Here is a 20,247-nt window from a genome sequence, read left to right as displayed (position 1 = left end):
TTGAATTATTATACTTTAACTATAATTTCATAGTGTTGACTGTAGACTTAATTGTCAACTCTACTTGGGACTCTGCACTTTTAACGTCTCTTGATTAGATTCATCTTGAAGCAAAAAGGTAAGTTTGGAATAAGTTTATGCTTTAATTATTAACGAGAAAAAAAAAGGGATCTAATATTTCAAACAGGAAAAATTAAATTATTAACCTTTTAAGTACTCATACAGTACATAACCTTCAAACTTTTTTCCTGAAACCTGATTTGGTTTTTCCTGTGTAAATATATAGGAGGTTAATATTCGTATAAAACATACACTGCAAACTTGCCGCAAGTAGCACAAACAACGTTAATTATTTATTTTGTATCTATTTCAAGAGTTGCGGCTGGTTTATAAGTGACTAAATGGCTCTAGGGCTAAGCTGCCTAAAGCTCTCCTTCAGAATTTCAGAAGCAATTTTTGGCCAAAAAAATCACGACCGCTAGATGGCGCTGATCCTAATGATTATAACTACTTATAGTAGAGCCATTTAATTAATTATAAACCAGCCGCAACTAATTTCGTAGATACAAAATAAATAGTTAAAGATAATTGTGCTACTTGCGGCAAGTTTGCAGTGTATGTTTTATACGAATATCAACCTCATATATATTTATACTTTTGGGTAATAGATATAATTGTAAACTTGACGCAAACAGTGCAAACAACGTTAACTTTTTATTTTATATTTACGAAATTAGTTGCGGCTGGTTTATAAGTAATTAAATGGCTCTAGGGCTAAGCTGCCTAAAGCTCTCTTTCCGAATTTCAGAAGCAATTTTTGGCCAAAAAAATCACTACCGCTAGATGGCGCTGATCCAAATGATTATTACTACTTGTAGTAGAGCCATTTGATCAATTATAAACCAGCCGCAACTAATTTAGTAAATACAAAATAAAAAGATAACATTGTTTGTGCTACTTGCGGCAAGTTTGCAGTGTATGTTTTACACCAATATCGACCTCCCTTATATTTACACTTTCGGGTAATAGATATATGGTAAACTTGCCGCAAACAGCACAAACATCGTTAATTATTTATTTTGTATCTATTTCAATAGTTGCGGCTGGTTTATAAGTGATTAAACGGCTCTAGGGCTAAGCTGCCTAAAGCTCTCCATCAGAATTTCAGAAGCAATTTTTGGCCAAAAAAATCACTACCGCTAGATGGCGCTGATCCAAATGATTATTACTATACTTATACTATAGCCATTTGATCAATTATAAACCAGCCGCAACTAATTTAGTAAATACAAAATAAAAAGATAACATTGTTTGTGCTACTTGCGGCAAGTTTGCAGTGTATGTTTTACACCAATATCGACCTCCTTAATATTTACACTTTCGGGTAATAGATATATTGTAAACTTGCCGCAAACAGCACAAGCATCGTTAATTATTTATTTTGTATCTGTTTCAATAGTTGCGGCTGGTTTATAAGTGATTAAACGGCTCTAGGGCTAAGCTGCCTAAAGCTCTCTATCAGAATTTCAGAAGCAATTTTTGGCCAAAAAAATCACCACCGCTAGATGGCGCTGATCCAAATGATTATTACTATACTTATACTAGAGCCATTTCATCATTTATAAATCAGCCGCAACTAATTCAATAAATACAAAATAAAAAGTGAACATTGTTCGCACTATTGGCGGCAAGTTTACAATTTACCTATTACCTGAAAGTGTAAATATAAGGGAGGTCGATATTGGTGTAAAACATACACTGCAAACTTGCCGCAAGTATCACAAACAATGTTATCTTTTTATTTTGTATTTACTAAATTAGTTGCGGCTGGTTTATAATTGATGAAATGGCTCTAGTATAAGTATAGTAATAATCATTTGGATCAGCGCCATCTAGCGGTAGTGATTTTTTTGGCCAAAAATTGCTTCTGAAATTCTGATGGAGAGCTTTAGGCAGCTTAGCCCCAGAGCCGTTTAATCACTAATAAACCAGCCGCAACTATTGAAATAGATACAAAATAAATAATTAACGATGTTTGTGCTGTTTGCGGCAAGTTTACCATATATCTATTACCCGAAAGTGTAAATATAAGGGAGGTCGATATTGGTGTAAAACATACACTGCAAACTTGCCGCAAGTAGCACAAACAATGTTATCTTTTTATTTTGTATTTACTAAATTAGTTGCGGCTGGTTTATAATTGATCAAATGGCTCTACTACAAGTAGTAATAATCATTTGGATCAGCGCCATCTAGCGGTAGTGATTTTTTTGGCCAAAAATTGCTTCTGAAATTCTGATGGAGAGCTTTAGGCAGCTTAGCCCCAGAGCCATTTAATTACTTATAAACCAGCCGCAACTAATTTCGTAAATATAAAATAAAAAGTTAACGTTGTTTGCACTGTTTGCGTCAAGTTTACAATTATATCTATTACCCAAAAGTATAAATATATATGAGGTTGATATTCGTATAAAACATACACTGCAAACTTGCCGCAAGTAGCACAATTATCTTTAACTATTTATTTTGTATCTACGAAATTAGTTGCGGCTGGTTTATAATTAATTAAATGGCTCTACTATAAGTAGTTATAATCATTAGGATCAGCGCCATCTAGCGGTCGTGATTTTTTTGGCCAAAAATTGCTTCTGAAATTCTGAAGGAGAGCTTTAGGCAGCTTAGCCCTAGAGCCATTTAGTCACTTATAAACCAGCCGCAACTCTTGAAATAGATACAAAATAAATAATTAACGATGTTTGTGCTACTTGCGGCAAGTTTGCAGTGTATGTTTTATACGAATATCAACCTCCTATATATTTATACTTTCGAGTAATAGATAAATTGTAAACTTGCCGCAAACAGCACAGAAAATGTTGAATTTTCATTTTGTATCTGTCAAATAAGTTGCGGCTGGTTTATAATTGACAACATGGCTCTAGGGCCTAAAATATCTAAAGCTTTCCTTCAGAATTTTAGGGCCACTTTTTAGTTTAGAAATCTGAAACGCTAAAACCAGCCGCAACTAGTTGTGTAGATAGAAAATAAAAAGTTGACATTGGCTGTGCTGTTTACGGCAAGTTTACAAATAATCTTTTGCCTGAAAATCGACCTCCTATAAGAATATTAATACTTTTGTATGAATAATAATTTATCAATTGCATTGTAAAATTACGTGTGAAATGAAGAGTTAAAAGTAAAGTTTGAAATTATGTCATTGTTTACTGTCATTGAACATTTCGCATGTGTGCAATAAATTGATACAGGATTATACAGATACCTATTATTTTGCTGGGTGAGAAAGACGGATATTTGGTTTTGTTAGCATATTCCAGCGGTAATAATGCATATTTGGAATCTATGTTATATATTTATACAGCTTAAAATGTTTAAATATTAATCATGTGTGCCTATATTTACAAACTTATTTGTATAAATTGAACTTTATACAAAAACTCATGATACAATCATTGATTGTCTCAATCATTATTCTAAACGTTAGTGAAAAAGGCGGTTAAGGACGTATACTTAGCCTGCGGACTATGGGTGTATTCCGCAAATGCTGCCAGCAGTTAAGTTACGTAGGTCGTGGTAACGCCGCATGGTCGGGTAGCGCTAGCGTCAACCTGTACTAACTGTCGGTGGGTTCCGCATGTCAACAAACTTTGATATTTTTTACTGTTTTCGCTCCCATGCCATCTGATATTTCGGAGTTTGTTGACATGCGGAACCCACCGACAGTTAAGTAAAGGTTGACGCTAGCGCTACCCGACCATGCGGCGTTACCACGACCTACGTAACTTAACTGCTGGCAGCATTTGCGGAATACACCCATAGTATACACTATACAGTATATAATATACTGTATAGTATATAGTATATAGTATACACTGTATACTATATACTATATACTATACAGTATATACAGTATACAGTCGTACATGTTTTTGTGCACTCATACTTGTGCGTGCTTATGCGTTTTTATATGCAGATGTCGTGACCGGGCTTCCGTAAATTAACTCTCAAAATCACACACCGAATAGAAATCTGATCTGTCAAAATATTGTCAAATATAGTCCTACTATTATAAAAAAAATTAAAACAAAAAAGGCTTCATTATAAATTAACTCTACAGTTACAAATTTATGTTTACTGAGTCGTTATTTTATAATGTTTGTAACATTAAGAAAAAAAAAAAAGTTGGCGATCAGGTATATAAAATATATCAAGATAATAGTCAAGTTTTCATAAAATTATGTTTGCTCACCCCAAAGTTTTAAAGTTGAAAAGATAATTTATTATACTTGTTGTATTAAAAACTTTTTAATGACAATTTCGAGCGCTGCAAATTGTGATATTCTGTGAAATTTGACCAGACTATTTGAGGTGTTGTATGAGATTGTAGTAGGTGATGTGATAAGGTGATATGGGCGCCATAGATATATATATAGCATCGAAAGAAAATGCACGTAAAAATAATGCATATAAGTTTACTTATATTCTTATATTCTTCCGAAAACTCGCAACGAACTAATTTATTTGTCATTTCTGTGGAAAGTCAGACATTTAGAGTTTGGGTTCCGCCGTTTTGTGTAACATGTGTCGACCGATAAATAAGTAACAAGAGTTATATACTAGGTACATTTGTTAATATTGGGTCTTGGCCAATAGTTTGACTCCTCTCTTTTTCTCTCTCTATCTTTCTCTTTCGGACTAAAAAGTTCACAAAAAAAAAAAAAAAATACTTTTTCGAGGCACACATTCATGAAGTTATTTATTATCTTTCATATATGGCCAGAAGTACGAAAAAAATCGGTAAACGTGAAAAATTTGACATAATTACTCATCAAATTTGTATATTTTCGCGTTGTTGTAGCAAAAACGTGTGATTTTGTAATGAAAACACGTAAGTATATACAGGTACTGTTTTTGTTGTACCCGTTACACTTTAAAGGGCTTTGCGGCACTTGGTTGCGACACACTTCAATACCATCAACACGCAATATCAAGTCCTGTAATTGTTATTATAGTAAAATACGTTTATTGCACCTTTGGTTGTTGTACTGCAGTTCAAGTGCAGCTGTTTATATATATATTATATTAATATGGTCAAGCAAATTGTTGGGAGAGTTTGACATAAAAAAGAAAACTTGAATGTACTATCAGTACCATTAGACTGAGTGGAATTGTTTAAGTCAAGAGGTAATATATACATGATGAATATAGTTTCTACCATGTAATAATGAGGAAAAGCGATAACTCAAAAATGCCTTGAAAACGTTGCTAACTCGGAGGTATTTTTTTTTCTAAAATTATGGTGACAGTATATTTTTTTTATGTAGATAAAAAAAAAAAATTTTTTTTTAAATATAAATAGACTTTGGAACATCATATCAATATTGCAGAAGCAAACTCTAAAAACCTTACAAACAAGCAGGGTGTGTTCCGAAAGTCAAGCTCGTCCCTTTTGATAACTTAATTATGACATATATAAGATAAGTACATTAAGACTCATTCAAGCCACCAATAAGTGATGAGCTTGACTTTCGGAGCCCAGCCTAAGTCTATTTAACAATTTATAAACATATACACCTTCATACCCAAAATATATCTGAGAATAACTATCAAAAAAATAATATATTTATTAAATTTCTCCAGATTCAGTAAATATTGATCTGGATGTTGGGAATGGCTCAGCAAGAAACACAGTGTCACGTTTGAAAGGTCTTAACGTATTTTTCGTGGAACTATTCATCTACCGATCGAACGGAGAGCCCTCCAAAGCCCAAAGTAGATCGTGTAGTTTTTACCTCATGCGCACCTACCTAGTATAGGTACATCGAATTCTTTTTCAAATCCCAAGCCCTTAATACCTGGAACTCTAAATTTTCAGCCAGCACAAAAGCCACCTGCTGGCCCCTTGTAACGTGTGTGCCCTCGCCTCGGCCCTTCTAAAAAACGTACCAAGTTGGGTATTATAAGAAAATCCGCCCAAGTCGCCAATACGCCGTCCCCGTCCGATTAATTACCGCTGCCAGCGCAGGCGCAGGTCTTATATACTTATACATACGGCCCCGGCCCCGCGGGTCGTCGCCGCCGTTGTCGAGTTATAAGTAAAAGGCAGTCCGGCCTCGACCACCGTTCAGCCGCCTGTTGTGTACAGTTGTTCTCTCGCATTTATACTTGCGCCTCTCTTCGATCCAATCTCTTCGCCAAATGGTCATATTTGAGTGTACACATTAGCACTCAGTACCGCACGGGGTAACGTAACATATATTTAACGAATCAACAATCAACAATCAGCCATGGAGTTGAGCGTGTTACTCCAGCACACGCAGTACGCGCTGCCGGTCGCCGCCACCTTCATCATCGCCATCCTTGTGTTCGTCGTTGGCATCAAGAGGGCCGAGCAGCCGTCTTTCGCCCATCTGTCCAACGTTGGGGACCCCGAGCGCAAGGTTCAGACTAAAAAGAAGAGCAAATCGAAAGAGAAGGTAATTGTATACTCACTTTTACTTACGTGCAACGTTACTTTGATGCTCAATATGTACATTATACTCACTTACAATTATTACAATATCATCTACCTGCTGCTGTATTGTTGGTTCGTGCTTCACACGGTAATCAACATAAATTTTTGCTCGCACAAACAGCTGTCGCGAGAGGATTTTTCTCGGCAATATTTAAAAACATATAGCGGTATAATTTCTCATTGGGGGGGTGGGTGATCGATACGCGGGGGGCGGCTGCTGGAGGCGAAACACCCTCGAGGTTAGGTTAGGAATTTAATCAACGTATTATATACAACAGGAGCCTAGGATTTGATATTTTGTAGTGAGTGACTCTCCTTTATGAAGTTTTTTTTTTTTTTTTTTTTCATCCTCGGAGTTATGCGAGCCACGCTGATTGATTTCCAGGTCGGCATGCGGAGCGTCTCCGCTATGCCTCTCTCTTTCCCTTCCCTCTCTCCATATGCAAGTTCACGCTGTGTTGAGTTGTAGACGTCGCGTTGCGCTTGGCTCCGATTTTTTTTTTTCTTCTTTTTTTACGTTTTGCGTTTCGGAGCTGAGGTTGTTTATTTTGTTTTATTTTTTTTCTTTCAAGTACCGTAGAGTGAATGAATCGTAAAAAAATAGAGCAAGGTTGAGCAAAGTGATATTTTTTACAAGGATAAATCATATGCAGATTCTTACTTGATAGGTGCCATATGCGTGTGAGACCATGTGACACTATGGCCCGTTTTTTCTTATGAATTCCCGAAAATGAATTATTGAAATATATAAACATATTAATAATTTTTATAGAGTTTCAAATCATTTTTCACTCCAATGCGAGCTCGATAGAAGACAAAAAAATACAATTTCTACTCATTATTCTTTTGGACTTTATGTGGGTATCATTTAAAAGTCATACATAAGCTCGGTTTCCTTCATCAATTAACATAAGTATACTCGAGCATATCGCAAGAGCTGCTTATCTGCATGCGCACTGAATTAGGTTTTAATATCGGAGACCCGAAAAATATGAAAAAAAGTGTACATGTACAGAAACGATACTGCCTGTAAATCTCTTTTTATGCATGATTCTCTGTATTTTATTATCATCGCCAAAGTCAAGGGGTCAAAGAAGTCTTAAAGATACATTATTTTCTCATACAAAGTGATGATGACTGTAAGAGAGAATGAAAGGCGACGGGCTAAACCTGTTCCCTCTCATACATTTAATATGTACATCTTCCTCTGTCTCGCTCTCTTTACCCGGAGGAAAAGGGTCGCGCAATAATTTATTTTACTTATTTTTTTACATTCTTCAGGTATATTTTTTAAACACATATATTTTTATTATTGCCATGGCAAAATCACTTGTGCATGCTATGCGAGTATGCATATTACATTACACACAATACCTGAATTGAAAGTTAGAGAGACAATAACGAAAAAAAGAGTCGCGAAGTATGCAATGCTTTTTTTCTTTCCATAAAAATAGGCGAGTAGGTTCTGCGTGCTTCGGAACAACAACAAAAATATTGCGTTTAATAAGATGGGTTTTCAACTTTATGGCACAAGCATATTTAATTAATAAACTTTTGTTTTTCCTTACGTATCGTTTAGATTTTTGTCGAAGACTGGTAAATGTTGCGGTCAAATACAAAAAAAAGACCCTGTTTATGGGTCCCCGGGTTGAACGCGCGCTGCCATATGTTTTTTCTATACATGTTGTGTGTGCCACGCACGCATGATGAAGATCCACAAGAATGTCTATATATATATAATGTACACAACACGCGCTCTTGCTCTTCTCTGACTTTTTATCTCTCCGCACAAACCATAGTAGACAGTCCATCTAATCAGCTGAGTGGGACGCAGCTTTAGCTCCAAAATATGCGTCCTTCAGCCGTTGTGATGTAACAGTTACAGTTCACTGCAACTGGATTACATATTATATACGTGTTTTTTTCACCTTTTTTTTGTACATGCAATTTTGTACTCTACTTTTTAGGAGTCTTTTATTATTGCAATCAAGAGAAATTTGAAAATTTTCTGTTAAATTTGTTAATTAGAACGTTTCATAGAATGTTTTTATGTTTCTTAACAAATAATTCTAATAAGATTGAGTAGTATTTTTACATTTATAACATTCAAATTAAAAATTGTATCCATATATTAATTAGGATGAGATTGTATTATTTGTATTTAGTTATAATTAATTACAAGTAATTGTAATTATAATTAATGCATGATAATTGTTCGATACTTTAATAAACTTGTATTTCAAAACAGTATCTAGATTTGAAGCGTCGCACAATGGCCAGATGTTAAATTTAATTCAAAGCGGTGGTGAGCTTCCAATTTTCGCTTATATTTAACCGAGCTATTTTCGTTAATTTTAGCGGGCAGCCAATGGCCAGGTGACGGCGGAGAAGAGTCCTTCGAAAAAGGCCGCTTCCGTCAAAGAAACGGTAGCCAACAACAAAAAGTCTAACAAATCAGTAGATGAGGTCGCTGAAAGCAAGCCAAAGGAGCGCAAGCAAGAAGATAACAAGCATTCAAACAAGACCCACGAAGCTGTCAAGGTTGCCAAGGAGAACAAGGTAGAACACGCAAAGAATAAGAAAAACCTGAAGAATCTGATGCAAGAAAAGCCGGTTGACTACGATGAGGGTATTTGCATTTAATTTTTTTGAATATACTTTTTCTGGTACGCGTTTTTTTATTAAATAAATGTTTTGTCTTTAGGTGACTGGGAGCAAGCATATTCACGAAAAGACAAATTGAAGAAGAAGAGGGAAGAGGAGACTACTCCATCAAAGAAGTCCAAGAAATCAAAGAAGGCTGAGTTGATTACCGAAGTTGTCAATAATAAGGAGCAAGAGAAGCCGGAGATTAAGGACAAAACTGTTAAGGAAACGGAAAATAAGGAGTTAAAAGAGAAGGATAGTCAGGAGGTTATTTTGACTCCTATTTCCAATGAAGAACTTGAAAAGGAAAAAGAAGCGAACAAGAACGAGGAGGCCCCGGCCAAGGTATGTACTAAAAGATTGATTTATACTTTAGCTTCACTGAAATTTTTTAATTATTCAATTTTTTTTGTCTTGCTGTAGCAGTCGCCAAAAGTAGAGAAAACCGAGAAGGAGGAAAAAAAATCTGGCAAAAGCAAGAAGGCCAAGAAAAACGCCGAAGTTGATGTTGCTAAGTTGACTAACGAGGCATCGCCTAAGCAGGAAAAGAAATCTACTGCCGGACCTGTAATCGAGAAAATGGCTGAAGTTGTCGTGAAAATAGAACCCATTATCGAGGCTAATGTAACTGAAAAAATCGAGCAGACAACTGGAGTTGTCGTTTTTGATGAACTTGGAGGTAACTGTTACACTTATAAAAACAATAAATAGCTTTCTTTATTACTTTAAATGACTTGAAAAATAAAAATAAAAATCTATTTCAGATGTTTGGAAAGAAGCTAAGCCTCCCAAAAAAAGCAAAAAGAAGAGTCGTAAAGATAATTGAAGAGACAAACTTTTGAAGTAAAGACAAGTTCCTTGCACTTGGGAATATCAAACGAAAAGTTTGCTTCGTGTTTCCTTGTACATAAAGACCACCTTCAATAGTAGAAATCAAGTTGTATAAGTTCGACTTTAATGAAACTGCCGTACCGGAATTTTTTCGGAAAAGGGTGAATTTTTGTTTCATGCAATACAATTTGATTCAAATGCAATTTTAAATGTTGTTTAAGTCAAGCTTAAGTCACTACAATCGAAACTTGAAATGAACGTTTTTGGTATTTTTTAGTGAATTAGGGAACAACAATCTGTTGCTCTCATAGAGCGTTTTGAAGAGGAATGTGACCGAAAGTTTTATTCACACTCCTTTTTTTTATTTTCATTGAGAATGTTTGGCTACCAGCCATGTAAAAAAAAGCATGTAAACCAATTTGAGTCTGAATGGCTTTTAGATAAAAATTTGTTGATAGATGCTTTGAAAGAAAATTTTATGTGATTGTTCAAATCTAAATTGTAAAAAAAAAATTATTCAAATGTTGAATTGATTATTGCTTCTTACTCAAAATTCTAATTCTCTTCGAATGTAATTATGAATAATGCAAGAATCATTTTTTAATGTTATTATTGATGGATATATTATAATTATTGTTATTATCAATGTTGCACATGGACTAATGATTTGGTATGATAGTCACAAGTTTATGTGTAAAAAAGTGGTGGAAGAGTGCTTGCTGGATTCTCTTTTAATTTCATTTCGTATTTTGTTGTATCACTTGTGATGTATTTTAATATTTAAATATGTAAAAATTCCTGAGACATCCGAAGTTTGAAAAAATTTCTGTAATTTTAGGAATTTTTTTTCTGCACGATTAAATATTTTATGACAATAGATTGAATATGCAGAATCCCAGCTATGTAAGTAATAGTAAGCGTTCCGATAACACTTATGTTTAGTGCATTTTAATTGTGTATGTAAAGGCTTTGGTATATGTTATTGTAATTATTTTTGTATGGAAACTGTTTGATGTGGATAAAAATCAGTAATTATGTGCGAGTAATTCTCAGTCCATCACGGATTATTATATATAAAATAGTTTTTCAATTTGTTATAAATCGAATGTAAACAACATTGTCTTTCATATGGACGCAGTGTAGAAAGTGTGTTTACTTTTACTATGTTTGTCAAGTATCAAAGTTAATCAATTTCTACCGTTCAATTGTATTTAAAGCTTATTTCACGAGAAGGTAAAATCATGTAATACATTCATTGTTATAAAATATAAATCATAGGAACACACTAACAAACAAAATTGCCAGAGGCTGTATCTAGTGTTTAAGCCGTTTATTTAAATGAAATGTAAACGTTGTTTTAGTTAAAACACGACAACGATTTCCATGTAAAAAAACCAGTGATTGCAGGGATACGAAAGTAACTCGAACGTAATTAATGAAGAGAGAAACTCCATATTTTAGTTAATCATGTCACAATTGTACATATACTAACGACGCGTGTATTGTGTGTTTTTCAAACATATTACAGTAATTGTAAATATGTAAATTAAATACAAATAGATATTCGTCAATGGGAGATTGTCTAAGGCGACGGCGGTTGCCTATTGAGACTGACATTCCATTTTTTTCATTTTTCGCTGAATTATTTAAGATATATGCGTTATGCGAACAACATAGTGACGTCATGGGCCCCGTCGTAGTCTTCTAATTTAGCATTTAGATTCGTTCAAATAAAATCAAAGTTCAGTAATTCATTTTCTGTGTGATTTAATGTATGAAACGATAAAAAAAATCAGGAATTGTGCCGAAAAAGTTTGTACCAAGATAATATATATATACATATATAATTTAATCAATTAAATATTTTGTCTAATTAAAAAATGTGTTTGTTTGAGTCTTCTTAATAGTAGTTGCATACGCGTCTCTCTTCCTCATCATGAAAGGAAAGATTGCCGTTTTCAGATTACAAAAGTATTTTTAACAACAAATATTAAGTATGCATTGCCAAATCACTTGAGGATCGAGAGGAATTAGATGAGGATTATCGAAATATCATGTGGAGATTAATCGATTTAAGTACCCATGTGCCGAGATCATTCGTTTTAATTTTTGTACAGAGTATTATAGATTTAGCCTAATAATTTGTATCCATTAATCGCTATAATTTTATATAAGTAGAAAATATTTTAAATGGAACAAGTTTCGCTTTTCTCGTGATGCTGCTTTGTTTTTCGGGACGCCAATTAAGGATATAATATATTAATCGCTGCTACAGTTATTGTAAAAGGATTTCAGGCACGATTAATATTTATTTAATTTTGATGCTCACCATCATTAATTAATGTATTTAAGACACTTCCATTATTTACACGTAACATTCAATGAAGTGCCGATGGGTAATTTTAAAAGATAGAACATAAAAGATAAATATTGGGACTTGTGAAATCATAGCCAGTTGGCTACGATGATTTTGGATATTCATTGTTGATTTGAGGATCGAGGCAATCAGCGAAGAGATTTGAGTTGTAATGCATGATTTGCTGCTAAATTGTGTGTACGAGTAAGAGTTGGCACGAGTAATTAGTGGTAGAGAAAATTGTGTACTTAATTATACGATAAAATGCAAGGAAAATATTTAATAAAGATGTTATATTTTTCCAGCATCAAATAGTTTGTTTTTTTTTATCAAAAAGTGTCTTATTTATTTTTTAGCGGTAAGATGATGAAAACTAATAAGTAAATTCACAGACATTTTATCCATTACAAACTGCGATTGCAACAGTATAATAACTAATATCGCCAACCTCTACAGCCGAATGATAACTAAAACTAAACACATATATATATAAATACATATATTATGTGGTCGTTCAATTAAAAATTCATTCCATAATTCATTCAAAATGACAAAATTAATTTCATAGTTTATAATCAGTGCCATCTCGCGTTGCGAATTTTGAACTAAAAAGTAATCCTACAAGCCTACAACCTCTTTGAGGGTTAGGTTAGGCGGCCTAACTCCTAACCTTAGAGAATATATACATATATACTTAGAAAATGTATATATTCTCTAAGGTTAGGAGTTAGGCCGCCTAACCTAACCCTCAAAAAGGTTGTAGGCTTGTAGGATTACTTTTTAGTTCGAAATTCGCAACGCGAGATGGCGCTAATTCAAATAATTATGACTATACTTATAGTAAAGCCATGTAATCAATCATAAACCAGCCGCAACTATAATTAAGCAGATATTAAATAAAAAGAAAACATTGTCTGTGCTATTTGCAGCAAGCTTAAAATTTATCTTTTACCTGATCTACCTCCAAAAGTATAAATACATAGGAGGTCAATTTTTGATAACAGATAGATTGTAAATTTGCCGCAAACAGCACAAAGAACCTTAACTTTTTATTTTATAACTAAGAAATTAGTTGCGGCAGGTTTATAATTAATTAAATTTTAAATGGTAAATAAAACATATAAGTTAAGCATTTCCAAACATTTTCAATTTTTTTTAACAATGATGTAATAATTTATTGCAGAAAAAAATTCATCAAGAAACTGGAGCATCGTTCACATTAGATATTAAAAGAAAAAAAGTGGTTGACTTTTCTTTTTCATACTATTAGCCATATACTTATGCATGTAAATCATTGACACAGTATATTTATTGAGTTACATGAATGAACAACGTTTTTATCCCATTATTCGTCAATCTTATGTATTATTGTATACTTTAATAATAATTAGTATGAACTTCCTTGTCACTTATTAGTATTTTGAATAAAGGTATCAACTTTTTTTAATGCATATTTCAACAGTTGATTTTTATTCCATTCATCTCCAATTGATGCTACAAAATTTTCAAGATAGAGAACATTTTAATGAAACAAAGCCATCACAATTCAATTATTAATCCTTCAGGAATTAATGACGGACAAGAAGACAAATAGTTCCAGCAAATGTTGTCGGTTGTCTCAATTACTGGATTGTTGCTCTCAAACACAAATGGCGTGTTCATTTATTGATGGTCGAAACATTTAATGGAGTTGGATAGTCTGCTCCTTTTTGTTGATGGCATTAATTAACTTTGTTAGCTTTTTAAGTTAACTTTCTTGAAAAGTAAACTGAAACGTCGCTCAACAAACCTGCAGAGGATGCATCGTTGTTTCTCTTTGATTTTTTCATGTAAAAGATATAATGAAAACTTGCCGCAAACAGCACAAACAACTTTAACTTTTTATTTTACAACCACACGATTAGTTGCGGCTGGTTTATAATCAATAAAGCGGCTCCACTGTAAATAGCAATAATTACTTGGGTCAGCGCCATCTAGCGGTCTTTATTTTTTGGCCAAAAGTGGCCTCTAAAATTCTCAATCAGAGCAATCAGGCTCAGAGCCATTTAGTCAATTATAAACCAGCCGCAACTCATGATGAAGCTATAGAATGAAAAAATAACGGTATATGTGTTTTTGGCGGCAAATTAACAATCTACCTTATGCTCGAAAATTTATCTTCAAAAGTATACATACATAGGAGGTCGATTTTTTAATAGAAAATAGATTGTTAACTTGCCGCCAAAAACACATATATTGTTTATTTTTTATTTTATAGCTTCATCATGGGTTGCGGCTGGTTTATAATTGACTTAATGGCTCTAATCGCTAAAGCTCGGGTTCAAAAGTTTAGGAGCCACTTTTGGCCAAAAAATAAAGACCGCTAGATGGCGCTAATCCAAATGATTATTGCTATTTACAGTCAAGTCACTTTATTAGTTATAAACCAGCCGCAATTGATCTTATTGATAAACAGTAGAAAGTTGACGTATTTTGTGTTATCTGCGGCAAGTTTACAATTTATTTTTTAGCTTTCTAGGAATCAAATGATTGTGTTAGAAAAATGATTTTCTTTGTTGTGAAAATTTTAAAATCATTCTATTTGAATAAACTAAGAGTATAATTTTTTTAAAAATCACCAGTTGGAACTTAAGATACAACATATATTCCACAATTATTTATACAAGTTTGATCGGATTTAATAAACAATCGTACTTTTTTAGCACAACAGAATACTTTTTTTCAAGTCCAATTGTTCTTCGTTATCATCACAATAATCACTTGAAATCTAACAAAAACAAAGCACACAATTTTTTAGATTTTTATTTGTAAATAAGTTATAAAATAATCTAATAGCTTCTAAAGGTAAACTGAACAAGAAACAAAAAATTTTTATTTTCGAGCGCTTGACTGTATACTTGTCAAACAAAGTAATAAACGCAGATAGTTAAATCCGTTTTGAATGAAATTCTGTACAAGGTTGTGTATACTGTATGTCATAATTTTTATTAACTATATGTAGTTTCGTATCCGTAATCTTGAAATTTTTACTAACGTTCAATTCATTCCTGCGCACTCCGAAAATTTTTTGCATACGATTTTTCGGATTTTCAAAAATCCGTCTCTTTTGAGCTTCTCATTTAGCAGCAGCGGCATTGGCCATCACCTTTTTTTTATTTAACAGTTGTATGGTTGGCACTATTAATAAGAATTGTAAAGTATAATGGTTAAAGTTTATTTGCTTCACTGATACCAAAAGGTCTCATACTACTGTCACTTAACTTTATTTTTGTATGACGACCACACAGAAAACATGGGGTGCATTTATAGAGATTATGGGTGCATTCGAAAGTCTAATTGGATTTGCAAAGATTATCTTTGCCAACTGTTAGTGAATTTCCATCTAACATTTTGTTTTTGTTTACCTATTCGAGTGTAAAAACGTAAGCTACCTTTAGGTAACATCAAAATTCTACTGGTTTTGTTTTGACACCAGATTTGCAAAATGAAGTTAAATGACTACTTATACCGAAGAAGTGGAATATTTATACTTTTACAAGTCGATTTTTGGGTCAAAAATAAACTGTAAACTTGCCGCAAATAACGCAAAAAATTTAAACTTTTTATTGTCTATCCATCAGATTAGTTGCGGCTGGTTTATAATCAATAAAGCGGCTCTACTGTAAGTTGTAATAATTATTTGGATCAGCGCCATCTAGCGGTCTTCATTTTTTAGCGAAAAGTGGCCTCTAAAATTCTCAATCCGAGCAATCAGGCTCAGAGCCATTTAGTCAATTATAAACCAGCCGCAACTCATGATGAAGCTAAAAAATGGAAAAATAACGATACGTGTGTTTTTGGTGGCAAGTTACTAATTGATTTTCTACCAAAAAATCGACCTCCTATGCATTTACACTATTGAAGATGCATTTTCGAGCAAAAGATAGATTGTTAACTTGCCGCCAAAAACACATGTATCGTTACTTTTTTATTTTATAGCTCCATCATGAGTTGCGGCTGGTTTATAATTGATTAAATAGCTCTAAGCCTGATTGCTCTGATTGAGAATTTTAGAGGCCACTTTTCGCTAAAAAATGAAGACCGCTAGATGGCGCTGATCCAAATAATTATTGCTATTTACAGTAAAGTCAATTTATTAGTTATAAACCAGCCGCAAATAATCTTATAAATAGACGATAAATATTTGACAATTTAGGTGCTGTTTGCGGCAAGTGTACAATATATCTTTTATCCGAAAATTGACCTCCAAAAGTATAGATATTCATATGGTTTAATAAAATCGACCATATGGCACTACTTAGTATAGCGATTACTACAATTACTACTCATAACATTATGTATAATCTTACACCGTGCTCTTTTTACCAAAATGATAAAATCATAGTTTGAATGAAAACTTCAAAAGCTTATTCAGGCAAGGAAACGCGAGTGCTTTGATTAAAGCTGTATTAAAGAGTTTAAGACGACAGAAAGTCTGATTTTTATGATATAAGTGGATTAATCTGAATTAAACATGATTTTTACCTACATATGCTATAAGGTTAAGGATTATTTATCATGAGTGCAAGGGAGACGGTAACATCATGGGTGTGTTCCAGTAACGCTCTCCGACAACTTACCGACAACTTAATTATGTCCTACGATATCTCGCGTCATATTGAAGTTGTCGGTAAGTTGTCGGAGAGCGTTACTGGAACACACCCTAGATTCGAGGCTGAAGAAAGTTAGTTCGGAACGCACTCAGTGTAAAACTATACAATCTAGAAATGGACAAAGTGGACGATAATATCATCATCATCATGATATATTTACGTGGATGGTGGATAGGTATACATTGAAATTCTGATGGTACCAACTAAAGATCTAACTTCCCGAACACACTTGAAAACTTTGTTTACCCTTTACCTACATCAGACGGAAAAGATCAATGCCAGTTGATCTTCTTGATCTGCTGTCAAAATGTACTGCAGTTGTGAAAATCTTTCCTTTTTTACGTACAATTAAGTTTTAAATTTTAAGAGCAGTGATCGCTCGCACTATGTGTTCACAGAACCTGCAAGTCCCAAGTGCAATGCACCAAACACAAGATTGCCATACTACCATGAATATCTCAAGTATTTGTGAGGAATACCTGCACCTGGGCTTTTCCTAACTTTTTTTCACGAAGGTGAGTAAAAATAAATAATTTTATGTGAATTTGATAACAGCATAAATTCTCAAATTCACTTGGTCTATTTTAATATAACCATCAGCCAACAATCAAGTCCTCCCTAGCAGGAGCAATGGATGACATTTGTATTCCCAAGTCACCCATTCCTGACAAGTGGGACACCACGCGCATGGAAATCATCAAGTTCAAGTACATGTGGACCATCAGCAACTTCAGCTTCTTTTGGAACAACACCCCAGGAGCCTACATGGACTCACCTGTGTTCTCGACAGGAGCCAACGACAAGATCAAGTGGCACTTGCGCCTGTACCCTAACGGCAACTACTACGCCTCGGACTACGGTAACATCGCTCTGTACCTCTACCTAAAGTGCTGCGACGCCCCAAGCATCGAGGCAAAATGCAAATTCTCCATCATCAACAGCAGAAGAGAGGAGACCAATGTCAAGAGCTCGAGATATTGTCACAGGTTCGTCAAAATCATCGACTCGCAGCGCTTCACCGGCCTCGCCAACTTTATAAGGCGAGACCACGTGATGGACCCGTTGAACGGGCTACTACCCAATGACACCTTGACCATCCTGTGCGAGATAAGAGCCTGCAGGGGCATCGTCAACATTTTGGGCCTAAACATATCGGAGCAGCTCAGGATGCCCAGAACTCAGCCAGACGATTTTGGTGCTCTCCTGGAGAGCGAGGAATTCAGCGACGTCTCGATCGTTGTGGGCTGCCGGGAGTTCAAGGTGCACAAGGCTATCCTTGCAGCGCGCAGTCCCGTTTTCATGGCCATGTTCAAACACGATATGAAGGAGCGCCACGAGAACATCGTCGAGATCCACGACATTGACGAGCGAGTGATGCGCGAGGTGTTGAGGTTCATCTACGCCGAGCGAGTCGAGAGGATCCAAGAGTTAGCCAAGGATTTGCTGGCCGCGGCTGAGATGTACTCGCTCGATGGCTTGAAGATCATGTGCGAGGAGGCCTTGTGCGGGAAATTGACGATAAACAACGCCGCGGACGTACTGGCGCTCGCTGACATGTACAACGCCGACTGCCTGAAGAGCCAGGTCATTCACTTTTTGGTGGCACACGGCAAGGATCCGTCCCTCTGGACTAAGTATCTCAATGGGAACAACAAGTCCTCGATATTCGCTGGACTGTCCGACATACTCAGCAACTATGTTAAATTGTTGATTATATCCTCGCTTTGCGCTTTCATCGCGGTACTGATGGTGCCCTACGTGTCACTGCTCGTCGATCCCATGTGCGACGTGACGGCTAAATTCTGCGCTCCGCCCAAGGAAATCGTCATGGACACTGACACTGTGTCCATGGTCCTTAAGAAGATGCAAAAGAGCGCCTCGTCCTTCCTTGAGGATCTCTATGCGTTTATATCGTATTTTTTCAGGTTGTTCTTGAATTCATTGCTCAATCCGTTTGCCGTAGAAGATAATTTCGAAAATGAAAACTAGAGGATTAGAAAATATTATGTGATACGTATACCTTAAGGATGACGTCTTAGGTTATTGGACAAGATAAATAAAATGTAACGATAGTGTAGTTGTTGCACGCTTTTTTCAAAAACTTGCATTGAATATCATGACGACGATCGGGTGATATGCGTTCCTAGGTGCAGCTTAAAATTTTATCGAAATCTATATCATAGAAAAAAGACTAAGAAAAGAAATTATATTATACAAATTAGACATTTAACGAAAACTATTCTTATAGATACACTTAAACTATTTTTGTAGGAAAGTATTACATGAAGTATTCTTAAATAATTAATACAGTAAAGTATATAGAAATTTTATCTTTAACTGATGTATTTTAAAGAAACAAATAATATTTTTAATTAGGTCTCTTCCTAAAAGCAAAAATAATTTTAAAGCATTAACAAAAGAACTAGTCCAAACGAACACATAGTTGTTTTATTGAACAGCAAGGTACAAAAAAATTTACGAATTAACAAAATTTGTTGAAATACCAATAAATATCGGCAACATCGTCTATGGTAAAAAGTTTTTTGTCAATTCAAACTTTTTCGACTTAAGTTCCGATTGAACGAATTTTTTTACAGATCTACTTATTTGTATTGTGATAACTTTTAAAAATATTTTTAAAATATTTCGTACCTGACATGAAGTATGTTCAACGATTTTCGCATAGGCTGTACAAGACTTTAAATGCATTTTTCTCATAGGCTGTTAAGGTAATTAATGAAAATTAATCATTTCACAAAGTTATTTGTCAAGTAAAGCTAAAAGTAATAACAATTCAATTATCTAAGTAATAAGACAAAAAATATCACACTCTAGAAATATGTTTTATATTTCTAGTTTAGCCATAAGTAATATCAAACTAGTGAGAGTTATTGTACTGCACAGTTATATTTTTTCGTAACAATAGAAAACCAAGCATGTTTTCAAGATGTGTAACTAAGCATCATGTGCTACAATTTGATGTAAACTAGTTTTACAAGTCCAATAAAGAGAAAACTATACACATACAACTATACACGTTTTTGCGCACTTTATACCTTCTTTGACGCATTTATTTTTAGTGCCTCGACACACACAACAGTATCACTTAATTTGTCGATCGTCGAGCAATCAATCAATTTTGATAAGCCCAAGCGAGCTGGGTCGACTTTTGACGCGCATTAGCTACCATCTAGATCCAATTGTCCCAAATACCTAAAACATGTACGTAAGCT

General features: G+C 34.5%; 1 protein-coding gene and 1 pseudogene across 4 annotated transcripts; both read left to right on the top strand.

The window, feature by feature from the left end:
• The first annotated feature begins 6,094 nt into the window (after positions 1-6,094).
• LOC106645702 (uncharacterized) lies at positions 6,095-12,601 on the top strand. 3 transcript variants are annotated; one of them, XM_089588777.1, is made up of 5 exons: positions 6,095-6,491; positions 8,888-9,158; positions 9,234-9,508; positions 9,599-9,854; positions 9,940-12,601. In XM_089588777.1, the coding sequence occupies exons 1-5, from the start codon at positions 6,303-6,305 to the stop codon at positions 9,999-10,001; spliced, it is 1,053 nt and encodes a 350-aa protein (XP_089444903.1). In that variant the 5' UTR covers positions 6,095-6,302; the 3' UTR covers positions 10,002-12,601. The 3 variants fall into 3 exon arrangements, with proteins under 3 accessions (XP_089444903.1, XP_014217105.2, XP_014217104.2); XM_014361619.2 differs by having other exon boundaries at positions 6,098-6,491; positions 9,234-9,520; positions 9,602-9,854; XM_014361618.2 differs by having other exon boundaries at positions 6,106-6,491; positions 9,234-9,520; positions 9,940-12,600.
• Positions 12,602-17,212: 4,611 nt separating this feature from the next.
• On the top strand, positions 17,213-20,032 carry LOC106645704 (speckle-type POZ protein pseudogene; annotated as a pseudogene). The gene is made up of 2 exons (XR_016292837.1): positions 17,213-17,529; positions 17,615-20,032. The product of XR_016292837.1 is annotated as a speckle-type POZ protein pseudogene (transcript).
• Positions 20,033-20,247: the final 215 nt, after the last annotated feature.

The sequence above is a fragment of the Copidosoma floridanum genome, unplaced genomic scaffold (genome assembly GCF_036245765.1).
Source record: "Copidosoma floridanum isolate Cflo_tuat_1 unplaced genomic scaffold, Cflo_Japanese_pri ptg000007l, whole genome shotgun sequence".
NCBI classification, from domain to species: Eukaryota; Metazoa; Arthropoda; class Insecta; order Hymenoptera; family Encyrtidae; genus Copidosoma; species Copidosoma floridanum.
This window is presented reverse-complemented; position numbering and strand designations above follow the sequence as displayed.

Coding starts and splice junctions, on each gene's coding strand:
- LOC106645702 (XM_014361618.2), top strand. CDS start 6,303: ATGGAGTTGAGCGTGTTACTCCAGCACACGCAGTACGCGCTGCCGGTC. Junction 6,492..8,887: donor AGAGCAAATCGAAAGAGAAG/GTAATTGTATAC, acceptor CGTTAATTTTAG/CGGGCAGCCAATGGCCAGGT. Junction 9,521..9,598: donor ACGAGGAGGCCCCGGCCAAG/GTATGTACTAAA, acceptor GTCTTGCTGTAG/CAGTCGCCAAAAGTAGAGAA.